The sequence below is a fragment of the Bubalus kerabau genome, chromosome 14 (genome assembly GCF_029407905.1).
Source record: "Bubalus kerabau isolate K-KA32 ecotype Philippines breed swamp buffalo chromosome 14, PCC_UOA_SB_1v2, whole genome shotgun sequence".
Lineage (NCBI taxonomy): Eukaryota > Metazoa > Chordata > Mammalia > Artiodactyla > Bovidae > Bubalus > Bubalus kerabau.
This window is the reverse complement of record NC_073637.1, coordinates 16,997,089-17,009,994: the sequence shown is the minus strand read 5'-3', so window position 1 is coordinate 17,009,994 and position 12,906 is coordinate 16,997,089. Positions and strand designations below refer to the sequence as shown.

Below are 12,906 nucleotides of genomic sequence, written 5' to 3'. Positions count from 1 at the left end.
TTCTGTGTCTGCTCTGTGCCCTCTTCTTGCTACAGCCTTGAACTTGTTTCATCTTGTTCTCTCCAGTGTAGAGACAGAGAATAACTATGCACTGGGTAGAAGCAGTTATTTTTGTGATATTAGGCATTATTCGATTGATTGTCTTTGTACCTTCTTGTTTCCAAACTGAGCTTTATTGTTTCTTTAGCCTTATAGAACTTATTTTAAATTTTTAATTACATATAACTTGTCACTAAAGCCTTGCCATGTTTTTCACACCTCTCTTTGATGATGGATCCGGCACTGGTTGAGCTTCATCAGTGCAATGAGAAGACAGTCAGTTCCTATATTCTGTACTTTAAACATAGATTTAGGTATTTTGATTTCATATAGATTTAGGTATTTTGATTTCATGCTTAATTTTCATTTTTGATTTGGCTAATGTATAGCATGCATAGCAATTAAACAAAAGAATATTATCTAATTCTTTGCTCCATGACAGAAGATAATCAAAGCAGAGGACTTACAGATAATCTTTTGACTTTGAATGGTAAAATATGATGCTTTCAACATTTTTGCATGTTTGAAAATTTTATAATAAAATATTGGGGGAGGGGAGAATAAAGATTGAGAGGTTAGCCTTGAACAGACTAGGGGCACTTACTCCTGGTGACCGCAGATGGTAGAAGTTCAAGATTAAAGTCTCCACTCATTTTGTGAAGGAGGAGCCAGCCTCACCTGCCGGGGCCAAGGACCAGAGAAGATGAGTGCTGGAGAGAATGCAGGACAGACTCGAGAGGAAGGAGAAGGGACCCCATAGACCTAAATGAAAAGAAGGTGCCGTCATGCTCGGGTTCTGGTGAAGGTGGAGGACACAGTTGCGTGCGGTAGTTGTCTGGACATGGCAAGTCAGCAGGGCAACGAAGGGATAGTGTAAGAAACCAAAGGGTAGGTGGGGTAAATGAGTTTCTCTGCTGTCCACTAGCAGTCTGTTTCTGAAACAGGGCCATGCCCCCCTGGTTCTCTGTTGAAGGAAATTCTGTTTTCTACCGCTATATTTTTATTTGAATAAAATGCAAGAAAAATACTGTTACAAGACTGTGTCATTGTTAACATTTAACTACAGTAATTTTATCGTCCTCCTCAGGTAAAAGAAGAACATTCAGAGAAAATACCTGATCTAAAATTATTAGTGGAGAAGAAGTTTTTGGCTTTACAGAATAAGAATTCCGATGCAGACTTTCAAAATAATGAAAAATTTGTCCAATTTAAACAACAGCTGAAAGAACTAAAGAAGCAATGTAAGTCAGCATGCTTTGCTTTGGTTTGGCTTTTTTAAATTAGGGAACTGACTGGATGAACAGTCCCAGAAACTGATTTTTATAGAGTTTGCTTATCTGCTTGGCTTGATCTTTCTAAATCGCTTTTTTATTGTTGTTGCAATTCTGTATTTTGTCTAACTTTTGGTTCAAATCAGCCTATCCATTTCTGAAAGCCAACGGTTTCCACAAAGTGCTAAGAAAATTCCCCAGCAAGTAGAGAAAGTTACACTGTTATTGTCCCACTGCTGAGAAAGAAATTGGGAAAATAAAACTAAAAGCTATTTTATTAAAATAGCAAAGGTAGTTTTCAAATTTTAAACTGCTGTGCCAAACTTTAAAATAACTGTATCTTGATCCTAGTTTTTCTGTTTTAGAGTAGAAGGAGCAATGTTTTCTCAAATGTGGGACCAAAATTCTCTTGATCTCTTCTGTCTTGGTGGTAGTATAAATTCCATGTGATTTTCATTTTTTTTTTTTTTTTTTTGGCTTCCCAGGAAACTTTATTATACTCAGGGTTTTAATGCACATAATTTTAATTTAAAAATGAGAGTATAAAAATTATTAGTTGTACCCCAGAAGTCTTGAAGACAGTATTGGCAGAAATATATGTTTTTTATACAGTGAAGTACATGTCCTTTTTTTCCTCCCCTTTTTCCCATATAATCCACATACCAATTTTATGTAATTTTATTGTTTTTACACTAGCATCAGTCGTTGTTCTTTAGGTTTGAGGCTCTTTTATTCCTTAGAGAATTGAAGAAAGTAATTTTTTTTCAAACTTTGGTTTCATATCACCTTCATTTGCATATACATGGAACAGGAATGCATGATACAAGATAAATTTACTTCATGTTCATATTTGTATTTAGCAGAAGGATTCCTATTTTTAAATAGGCCTTCTTTTAAATATAAGCATTTTCTTTAAATTGATGCTGAGATCTCAAAAAATAACTGAGGAAGCAGCTTTACTTTTGTCTATTTTACAAATAACTTAAGTTTCACAATTTGGAATGTTTTGCAATCATGATGAGACTTTTCTTTTACTGTAAATTTAAATAGTAAGCATTTTCCCCACATTTCAAATCTATGTGTTTTTTTGGTGGTGGTTGTTCTTCATTGAACAGCACAGCTACCAAATCTCTCTAAATTAATTTGTACTGTTTCCCCAGATGGATAACAATTCTCCAAATAGGTAATAATTTGCTAGTGCCTTTCTGGTCTAGATGCTAGTGAATTGAAGTTTTTGCTTTGGTCAAAATAACCAAATTATTTTATTTTTCTTCTTGGAGACAATAATCACAAATTATGGCAGATTTAGCATCTGATCATAATTCTTGATTTTTTTTTTTAGATATTTTATAATACAGATTAAAGGACAAATATTCAAAAACAGAAATTTCTTCCCACTTTGTTATTGTTTACAAAGTTATTATTCCATAAGAGAAAGCTATAAAGATCTTTAGAATCATATACTCATGTGGAAGTGCCTTCTAATTAACAGTGTGTATTCAACAGAATTATAATTATTGGAATTATAGTATCATTTCTTTAATTCTCTCTAAAATGAGGAATGAGGGAGAGGTTTCCCCAGGCCAGCAGTATACATCATTTGTCTGGACAGTTAAACCTTACTACAGAGTAAATTTATATTTAAGAAAACTTCCTTATATAGGGTTTCCTTACATATGGTAACACTAGAATTAAGAGAACTTTCCTTTTATGTCTCCTGAAGTAATCTTTTTAAAAATTTTAAAATATCAAATGGTAAAACAAGCAAAATATTAATACTCTTTTAAGATACTCTGTAAGATGTATATACTTTACTTGCAGAAATGTGATTTTTAGTGCATTATTGTTAGCACTATCAGTTAAACTGGTGCCATGCCTCCTGGATTTCATTTCTTTTAATGTAACGCTAGTGAGGATGCTGGTTAGCACCAGGCTTGTGCAGTTTTGTGGAGCCAAGTCAAAGAGAAGAAGATGATTTATAAAGAAGCTGGTGAATCTGTTTATTTTGAGAGATGTTCTGAAGGCAAGGAATTACAATAGTAATTTTGTGGATTTTTTTTTTAAGATTGGAAAAGACAAGCCAGGGAGAGATACTTGAATCTAGTTACCTATTTTGACGAAGGCTAAAGCATTTTTATGGTCTGCACATAGTAGAAGAGTTCTTTTGATGAAAATCACCCCACATTTTCACCAACTTTGTTATTCAAGAACATAAATTGCATGGGATTGCATTTTACCAAATAAGGATTTAATGAAAGAAATACCAGGAAGCTCTTAGGTGGGGGGGAATCAAGGAAACTGAAATGAGGAGGTCTGTCTGGTGCCCTGACCTGAGGAGGTGCCCTCATTTCTCAAGGCAGCTCTGCCTACAGCAGTTAATCCTGCTGCAGCTCAGCGGCTGGTTCTCAAAGTGACTGGTCTCAAGAAACCCTTACATTCTTAAATTTACTGAGGGCCAGGGACTTCCATGGTGGTCCAGTGGTTAAGACACTGTGCTTCCAATGCTGAGGATGCAGGTTTGATCCCTGGTTGATTAGGGAACTAAGATCCCACGTGCCATGGGGTGTGGCCAGTTTACGTGTGTGCATGTCTGTGTATAAACAGCATATTTTTTTAAATTATTTTTTATTTAGGGCCCCCAGACAGCTTTTTTACTTTTCATGGGTTGTAGCTGTTGGCATCTAAATAGAAATCAAAACTGAGGAACTTAAAAAATATTAATGCACTTAAAAAATCAATCATAAGTCCATTACATGTTAATATAAAGAACACAGGGAGGCCTGGCGTGCTGCGATGCATGGGGTCGCAAAGAGTTGAACACAACTGAGCGACTGAACTGAACTGACTGATGACATATAACTAGGTATTTTCCAAACAAAGAAAAATTAATGGGAAGAGTGGCATTATTTTACATTTTTGCAAATCTTTTCAATTTCTGGCTTAATAGAATGAAGCTGGGTCTTCATATTTGCTCATGCATTTAATCTGTTGTGTATTGTTTTGATTGATGATTGATTTTTTTTTTTAAGTGTTTTGGTTGAACCAAAGAAAGTCCAGCTTCACACATAGGTAGTTGGACTTGATGAAAGGATCTTGCAGACCCCCTGAAATTCTCATTTTGAAAACCACAGATTTAGGCCAAGGGTCAGTACGTATGGCCCCATTGGCCAAATCCAGCCTACACCCTGTTTCTCTATGACCTGCAAGCTAAGATTTTTTTTTAATATTTTTCAACCGTTGGGGGGAAAAAAGTCAAGAGAAGAATGTGATGTGAAAATTAAATTATTCAGATTTTAGTGTTCATACGTAAATTTTTATGAGAATCTAGACACATTCATTCATTTACATGTTGTCTATAGGTGCTTTACATCATAATTGCAGAGTTGAGTGGTTGCATCAGAGACCATCTGACCCACAAACTTGTTTTTACTATCTGACTCTTTCCTGAATGGTAATTAGAAATAAGGGAAGGTATTTTTGTTGTTGTTAACTTTAGATTTTTTTCCTGCTGCTGCTGCTAAGTCTCTTCAGTCGTGTCCGATTCTGTGCAACCCCATAGATGGCAGCCTACCAGCTCCTCTGTCCCTGGGATGCTCCAGGCAAGAATACTGGAGGGAGTTGCTATTTCCTTCTCCAACGCATGCATGCATGCTAAGTCGCTTCAGTCGTGTCCGACTCCGTGCGACCCCATGGACAGCAGCCCACCAGGGCTCTGTCCACCGGATTCTCTAGGCAAGAGTACTGGAGTGGGTTGCCATTTCCTTCTCCAAGACTTTTTCCTAAGTACCGTGCATTTGTCTCAGGTATATTCAGAACACCTTGTGTGCCTGCTGTATATGAATCTTCGCAGCTTGTGCTCTGAGATCAAAATAAGGCAGAGTTCCAGGACCTGGAGAAGATAATATATACAATTCTGGTAGAGCCATGAAAGCAAATATCCAAGCAAAAGCAAAGACAAAATGTCAAAAACAAATATTATACAAGTGGGCCTTAATGGAGGAAGAACAGGAATGCAGATTTTATCTGTGTTGGTTGATAGGGGTTGCCTGGAACTATGTGTTCAAAATGCTTCGGAGGCTGGGTTCAGGCCTTGCAAGAAAGAGTGTGCTGAAGGATTGTGGGAAAAGAAGAGAAGCAGTGCAGATATCTGGTATTTACCATCTCTAGAATATAACAGCAGCAGATGAATTATACTCATTTGAGGCTATGCTTACTCTGAAGGTCACATACTTCAGTTGTACACAATAAGGTTTTTTAGTAGTTATTTGTGTCTTGCAGGTATTGCCAGGCATTCGATCCATCTTCTTTGGGCAAATTGTTTTATGTGTGGGTACCCAGTGTCCTAAGTATTAGAGAGATTATGTCTGCCTCAACTTCCTAGGATTATTACCAAGGTTAAATGAGATAGTAGATCTTTGCAAACTTTACATTTAAGTTATTATTGAGAAAGAGCTAGTAAAGCATAGTGGAAAGAATGTGAGTTTAGCAGCCAGAAGACCTGGGTTTGAGTCAATAAATAAGTAGCCTGATCTCCGTACCAGTACCACCCATTTTTCTTAGGGCTAATTCTTAGAGTCATACAAATCAAGATTGTGATTGAAGATAATTTTTATATTTTGTGGCAGTGATGATAAATGAGCCAGGAAACAGTTTTCACAGAAGAGAATTCTGTTCCCCTAAATGGTAATCATGGTCTTACTAACCCAAGTTGTAAAATAAACAATATGACTTGGTTTAGGGCAGACAGAACCAGACCAAGTTGGATAAAATTATTTTAATTTACTTGAACAGTATATTCATATTGTAATATTCTCTCTTCCTTGTCTCTTTTACTTAAACAGTTTACAGTATTGCAACTCATGGTTTCCTGTGATTTTAACGTCAGGAGAACTTAATTAGAATATGCAGACAGACGCCTGTGTATAAATGGGCTTCCTTGGTAGCTCAGCTGGTATAGAATCTGCCTGCAATGCCAGAGACCCCGGTTCAATTCCTGGGTTGGGAAGATCGCTGGAGAAGGGATCAGCTACCCACTCCAGTATTCTTGGGTTCCCCTGGTGCTCAGATGGTAAAGAATCCACCTGTAATGCGGGAGACCTGAGTTCGATCCCTGGGTTGGAAAGATCCCCTGGAGAAGGGAATGCCAACCCCCTCCAGTATTCTGGCCTGGAGAATTCCATGGGGTCGCAAAGAGTTGGACACAACTTTCACTTTCTATATAAACACTTTCTCAAGTTTTCAAGTAATCTTTCTGGTGTTCCTTCTTCACTTACCAATTATATAATTAGGAGGCATTGAAAGTTTTAGTATAGGTCAGCAAGGCAGAAATCGAGGGAATTTTACAATAGTTCATACTTAGGAACCTTTACAATTTAAGGGCATCACTTTGTTGTCAAAATAGAATTTACTGTAAATCTGAGAGCTTTAGTATTAAATAATAGGAAATGTAATTTTGATGGTACCTTTAAATGTTAAAAGAGCATGTCTTTTTTAATGCATATTTGCTAATCTGAAGGTGTTCACCACAAATTTAACAGTATACTTAGGTCATATATGAGATATGCAGAATACGAGATACAGAGACAATTGAATCCATGTGTGAAACTCAGAAATCAATTTAAGTGATACATATATCTGGACACAAAAATCATTATCACTTCTCATAATACCACACACACAACATAGGAATTCACACTGTAATCTTGTAAATTATATGGGTTTAGAAAATAACTGTGTGCCATCACTTGAAACATGCTCATTATAGGGCTCAAAACTGATAAAATAGGGAGTGGCCATTCACTTCACAAAAGATTTGCTCACAGATTCTGTTAGATAGGGAGTTCCTTAGGAATACTAGAATACCTTTACTGTTCCTTGTGGGTTGCTTACCCCATCCTTCATCATCTGTTCAAAGCCACAGTGTCATTCCATGTGAGCAGGGCCTTCTGTATTTTGCCTACTGCTGTATTCCTTGAGGTCTAGGTACCTGGTATGTAATGCACAGATCCTTGATGGTCACAAGAGTCTTCAGGAGAACTGCCATATACTTGAGAGCTTGTGCTTAGTTGCTCAGTCGTGTCTCTTTGCAACCCCATGTACTGTAGCCCACCAGGCTCCTCTGTCCACGGAATTTCCCAGACAAGGTTGCTAGAGCGGGTTGCCGTTTCCTATTCCAGGGAATCTTCCCGACCCAGGGATTGAACCCGCGTCTCCTGCATTGGCAAGCAGATTCTAGGAAGCCCACCCAAGAGCTTATGCCCTACCTAAAGGAGATGCCTGCAACCTGGCCAATCCCTGCTGCTATGAGGGAGGGTGGACACAGTGTTACCAGATCTTCAGGTTTTTGGGAAAACCCAGAAGTTTAGCTGATTATTTTTCAGTTACTAAATTTTTGAAACACTGGGCAAACAGAACTGTCAGTTTGTGAGCTTTGATTTTGCCTTCTCGTAATACCATTTTACAGTGCCTTGCTAAGCACTTAATGGGACATCAGTATTAATTTGACCAGTTAACAGTAGATTATGATTTCTTCAAGGAAAGGGATGCTTTTATTTAAAGCTACTTCAAAATAAGGCCAGAGTGTGCATTTCCTGCCATTTGGGAATGTGGAGTAGGAACCCAGTGGATTCTGTTGAAAAGCAGGTAGAGATTTTATGTTGAGGGGCCAAATAGGGGAATCCCTACACCAGTTGCAGATGAACAGTGGAGTTTTAGGGAAGATTAGCTCTTTTGAGAATTGGAAAGGTGTGTGTGAGTTTTGAAGCCTACTAGAAGGAGAGAGGTGAGGAAGAAGCAAAGGAGGTGCTTAGATATACGTTGGATGTGTTTAAACTACACCAGGTGTTGGCCAACCTGACTTAATGCTGATCCCCTTCAACCTATAAATCTCTTTGTCATGCAATATAACTGTCTATCCAAACAACATATATTGCTGGGCTGCAATTAACCAAAGCCCAAGACCCTTTAAGGTAGGAATAGTTTCTCATTCATCTCTGTGTTCCTTTTGTTCCTTATCTAGTTAGAGCTCAGGTAATATTTATAGAACAGATTTATTCAACTAGAAAAAGAGGGTCAGAATCTAGTTAAGGTAGTCTGATGGTAAAACATCTTTTCCCTTCGATACTGTGCCATCAGTAGAGAAGAAAAGAAGAGGAAAAAAATTGGCATACATGGCTTTGGGATCTAAAATCAGCAGCAGAGGGTTAACAACTATATTGCCTTTGACAGTCCTTTATTTTTTTAATTACTCAGAAAAGACAGCATGCATGATCCTGTGTTATAACCTGTTATAGTGATATGTTGGTGTAAATGTATCATATATGTAGCAACACATAGTTTTTAATACCACAGCAGCAGCATACTCAGGAATTGATGCTCACTTGCTTAGAACATTTAAGCAAACTTATAAAAGTTTAAGCTTGCTAGCTCTTCTATAGACAATTTTTCATCTCTGTGGCCCTTAGTTGATCTTCATTTTTTCTTTAATATTGATGACACCATCACCATTCATTTGCTGGGTGACTGCTAATGGTTGGGAAATGCTAAAAGTCATAAGTTTCACAACAGAGATTGACTTTTCCACAGTGGATTATATCCTGAGGACTCATGCTCATTGAGTGAAATTTACGCCCTGTGCAAATGTTTTATTCTTTGTGTATTTGCCTCTCTCCTTCTTCCTCTTTGAGTCATTCTGTTTGATTCTTTTGTGGCTCTTTCCTCCCTTCTGCTTTCTTTGTGTTTCCCACCCAGATGGTTTCTCTTTCCCGTAGGTCTTTACTTACATCAGGGGTAGCTAAGTGCTACCATTCCCGTCTTAATGATGAAGCAGCTTCCGAGAGATTAAGTGGTATGCCCAGGGTTACAAAGTTCATAAACAGTGGAACCAGATGACAGGAGATGCCAAGGGGAGAGAGAGTATTAGAAAGAGATGTAACTCCTCTCTCTTCTGTTTCATACAGTTATTTCCTAGGAAGTTTTACACTTTAAAGCAGATTTGGGGTTCAGTTCAGTTGCTCAGTTGTGTCTGACTCTTTGCGACCTCATGGACTGTAGGACACCAGGCTTCCCTGTCCATCACCAGCTCCCGGAGCTTGCTCAAATTCATGTCCATCAAGTCGGAGAAACCATCTAACCATCTCATCCTCGTCCCCTTCTCCTCCTGCCTTCAATCTTTCCCAGCATCAGGATCTCTTCTAAGGAGTCAGTCCTTTGCATCAGGTGGCCAAAGTATTGGAGCTTCAGCTTCAGCATCAGTCCTTCCAATTAGTATTCAGGACTGATCTCCTTTAGGGTTGACTGGTTTGATCTCTTTGCAGTCCAGGGGACTCTCAAGAGCTAGTGAAACTAATTCCGATCAGATTGATTCTCTTGTGGTGGAGTTTTAATCAGGGCATTAAGCTATCAGGGAGCTCTTTGGGAGTGAAAAATTGGCTTTTCTACATGCGTGTTGTAATAAGCAATAAAAGATGCCCATATACTCCACCTTCACTCCAGAGTTTCCCCTAGTCTTTTAGGAAAATAGTATGCAGTTCCGTTCAGCCACTCAGTCGTGTCCAACTCTTTGCAACCCCATGAATCACAGCACACCAGGCCTCCCTGTCCATTACCAACTCCTGGAGTTTACCCAAACTCATGTCCATTGAGTCGGTGATGCCATCCAGCCATCTCATCCTCTGTCATCCCCTTCTCCTCCTGCCCCCAATCCCTCCCAGCATCAGGGTCTTTTCCAGTGAGTCAACTCTTTGCATGAGGTGGCCAAAATATTGGAGTTTCGGCTTCAACATCAGTCCTTCCAATGAACACCCAGGACTGAGCTCCTTTAGGATGGACTGGTTGCATCTCCTTGCAGTCCAAGGGACTCTCAAGAGTCTTCTCCAACACCACAGTTCAAAAGCATCAATTCTTTGGTGCTCAGCTTTCTTCACAGTCCAACTCTCACATCCATACATGACCACTGGAAAACCATAGCCTTGACTAGACAGACCTTTGTTGACAAAGTAATGTCTTTTCAATATGCTATCTAGGTTGGTAATACCTTTCCTTCCAAGGAGTAAGCATCTTTTAATTTCATGACTGCAGTCACCATCTGCAGTGATTTTGGAGCCCCCAAAAATTAAGTCTGACACTGTTTCCACTGTTTCCCCATCTATTTCCCATGAAGTGATGGGACCAGATGCCATGATCTTCGTTTTCTGAATGTTGAGCTTTAAGCCAACTTTTTCACTCTCCTCCTTCACTTTCATCAAGAGGCTTTTTAGTTCCTCTTTACTTTCTGCCATAAGGGTGCTATCATCTGCATATCTGAGGTTATTGATATTTCTCCCAGCAATCTTGATTCCAGCTTGTGCTTCTTCCAGCCCAGCCTTTCTCATGATGTACTCTGCATATAAGTTAAATAAGCAGGGTGACAATATATAGCCTTGACGTACTCCTTTTCCTATTTGGAACCAGTCTGTTAACAGTTGCTTCCTGACCTGTATACAGGTTTCTCAAGAGACAGGTCAGGTGGTCTGGTATTCCCATCTCTTTCAGGATTTTCCACAGTTTATTGTGATCCGCACAGTCAAAGGCTTTGGCATAGTCAATAAAGCAGAAATAGATGTTTTTCTGGAACTCTTTTGCTTTTTCTATGCTCCAGCAGCGGATGTTGGCCATTTGATCTCTGGTTCCTCTGCTTTTTCTAAAACCAGCTTGAACATCTGGAAGTTCACGGTTCACGTACTGCTGAAGTCTGGCTTGGAGAATTTTGAACATTACTGTATTAATAGAAGTAATAACCAGGCTTTGTACGATGACTACTACATGTGGTACTTAATCAGTGCTTTAATGCACAGGCATTGTTTGAGGGCTAGCCCGTAAAAGGTATTTGTATACTTTATATATATTATTGTTTATTTCTCACAGTTCTACAACTGTACCCATATTATAGAATAGAAAATGTGCAGAGAGAGGTGAGATGGCTTTCTGAAGGTCATAAGTGCTGAAATTCAAACCCAGGTTTAGGTGACACCAGAGTTCATGTTCTTTCCCTTGTATACCACATCAACTCTTGAAAACCTTTCCATTTTTTTTTTTTCTCTCTCTCTTCTCTCAATTCAAGCATTTCATGCATCTCTTTAAAAATTGATGTGTCCTGGGACTCTCAAGTAGTGAACAGTGAACCCAGATTATGGATCTCTGTTGATGCCCTCTGGTGACTCTGGTGGAATCTGCTTCATCTGGCTGAGAACCTCTTGCTTAGTCACTTGTGTATAGAGATCAGGGAGTAGGGTTCATATCAGGCCTTATATAGTACTTTGTCTGTGCTGATATTGCTTTCAAAGCAGCCCCTAGAGAATCACGTTGTAGCTGAGCCCATTTTATAAAGAAGTGAGACTCAAAAGGCAAGTAGTTTGGTCAAGGTCACAAAGTAAGTTACAGAGTGAAACTGAGTCCTCCTTTTCCAGATCCCATGGTTTTGGCAATACATTCAGTAAATGTAAATTCAGTAAATTCAGTGCATGAGAATGCCTCTTCCGGTGTGAATAGTTGCTGTGCTAGGGAGAAAGGAATAGGATGTTTATTACACCACAAGTTTAGAACAAATTCCATGAAATGTACTTCAAGCATAACAGCAGTAATCCCATGCACGTCCCTCATCCCTTTTAATCTTTGCAGCATCCACGTGCCTGAGAGGAATGCGTGGAAAATGCAGGTTCTGTTTTTAGCAGACTGGTTCCTAGAGGTGACGTATTTACCCAGTGTCTCACCATCAGGAGGTCAGAAGGATAACAAATACATCTCTGAGGAGAGGGGAAGCTTTAGAATGAAAGATGACTATAATTAAAGTTATTAGGAAAGAAAGGTTCAGGTATCAAGGGAGGAGTGAGTCAGCACCAAGTTTAAACAAACTGTGGACTGCGGGTGTTTCTCTCCTGGTGGCTTATTTTGAGAGAGAGTGATGTCATCCGTGCCCAGAAAGCAGCCTGACCCCAGAATAGGAGTAAGTGTCCTGGAGAGATGCACATCACGCTTAAGAATTGTCTTGTTGGATTGGAAGCATCTAGTTTGTAATTATTAGATGTATATAATGGGTACCCATTTGTAGTTGACATCTGGCTCCTACCAGCCCCTGGGAACCACTGTTTTATTTTTTTTCCCTCCATGTAGTTTTGGCTTTTCCAGATTGCTGCATACATGGAATCAAACAGGATGTAGCCTTGTAAGTGGCTTTTTTCCACTGAAGCAGAATGCATGTGAGTTTCATCCACAGTTTGTTGCATCGTGTTGCTATAATAGTCCATCATATAGATGTACCATAGTTATATGCTCTTCTGTTCAGTCACCAGCTCAAGGTCGTTTCCGTGGTTTCCAGCTTGGAGCCATTATGTTTAAAGCTGTTCCAAGTGCCATGTATAGGCTTTAATGTGAATGTAAGTTTTAATTTCTCTTGGATAAATATCTAGGTGTGAGACTGCTGACTTATGTGGTGAGTACTCATTTAACTTACAAGACACTGATAGACTGTTTTCTAGCATGAGCCCATCTTATATTCCCATGAGCATTGTATTACTAGTTGCTGTGTACCCTCACCAGCCCTTGGATTATTTTGGTTTTG

At 39.0% G+C, this 12,906-nt stretch overlaps 1 protein-coding gene across 17 annotated transcripts in view; it reads left to right on the top strand.

Moving 5' to 3' along the window:
- NSMCE2 (NSE2 (MMS21) homolog, SMC5-SMC6 complex SUMO ligase) overlaps nt 1-12,906 on the top strand; it is a 237,249-nt gene that overhangs the window by 78,123 nt on the left and 146,220 nt on the right. For all 17 annotated transcript variants that reach the window (XM_055545814.1, XM_055545802.1, XM_055545801.1 and 14 more), the window contains exon 4: nt 1,127-1,280. In XM_055545814.1, the coding sequence (XP_055401789.1) occupies nt 1,127-1,280 (154 nt within the window). The remainder of the gene's footprint in view (nt 1-1,126; nt 1,281-12,906) is intronic.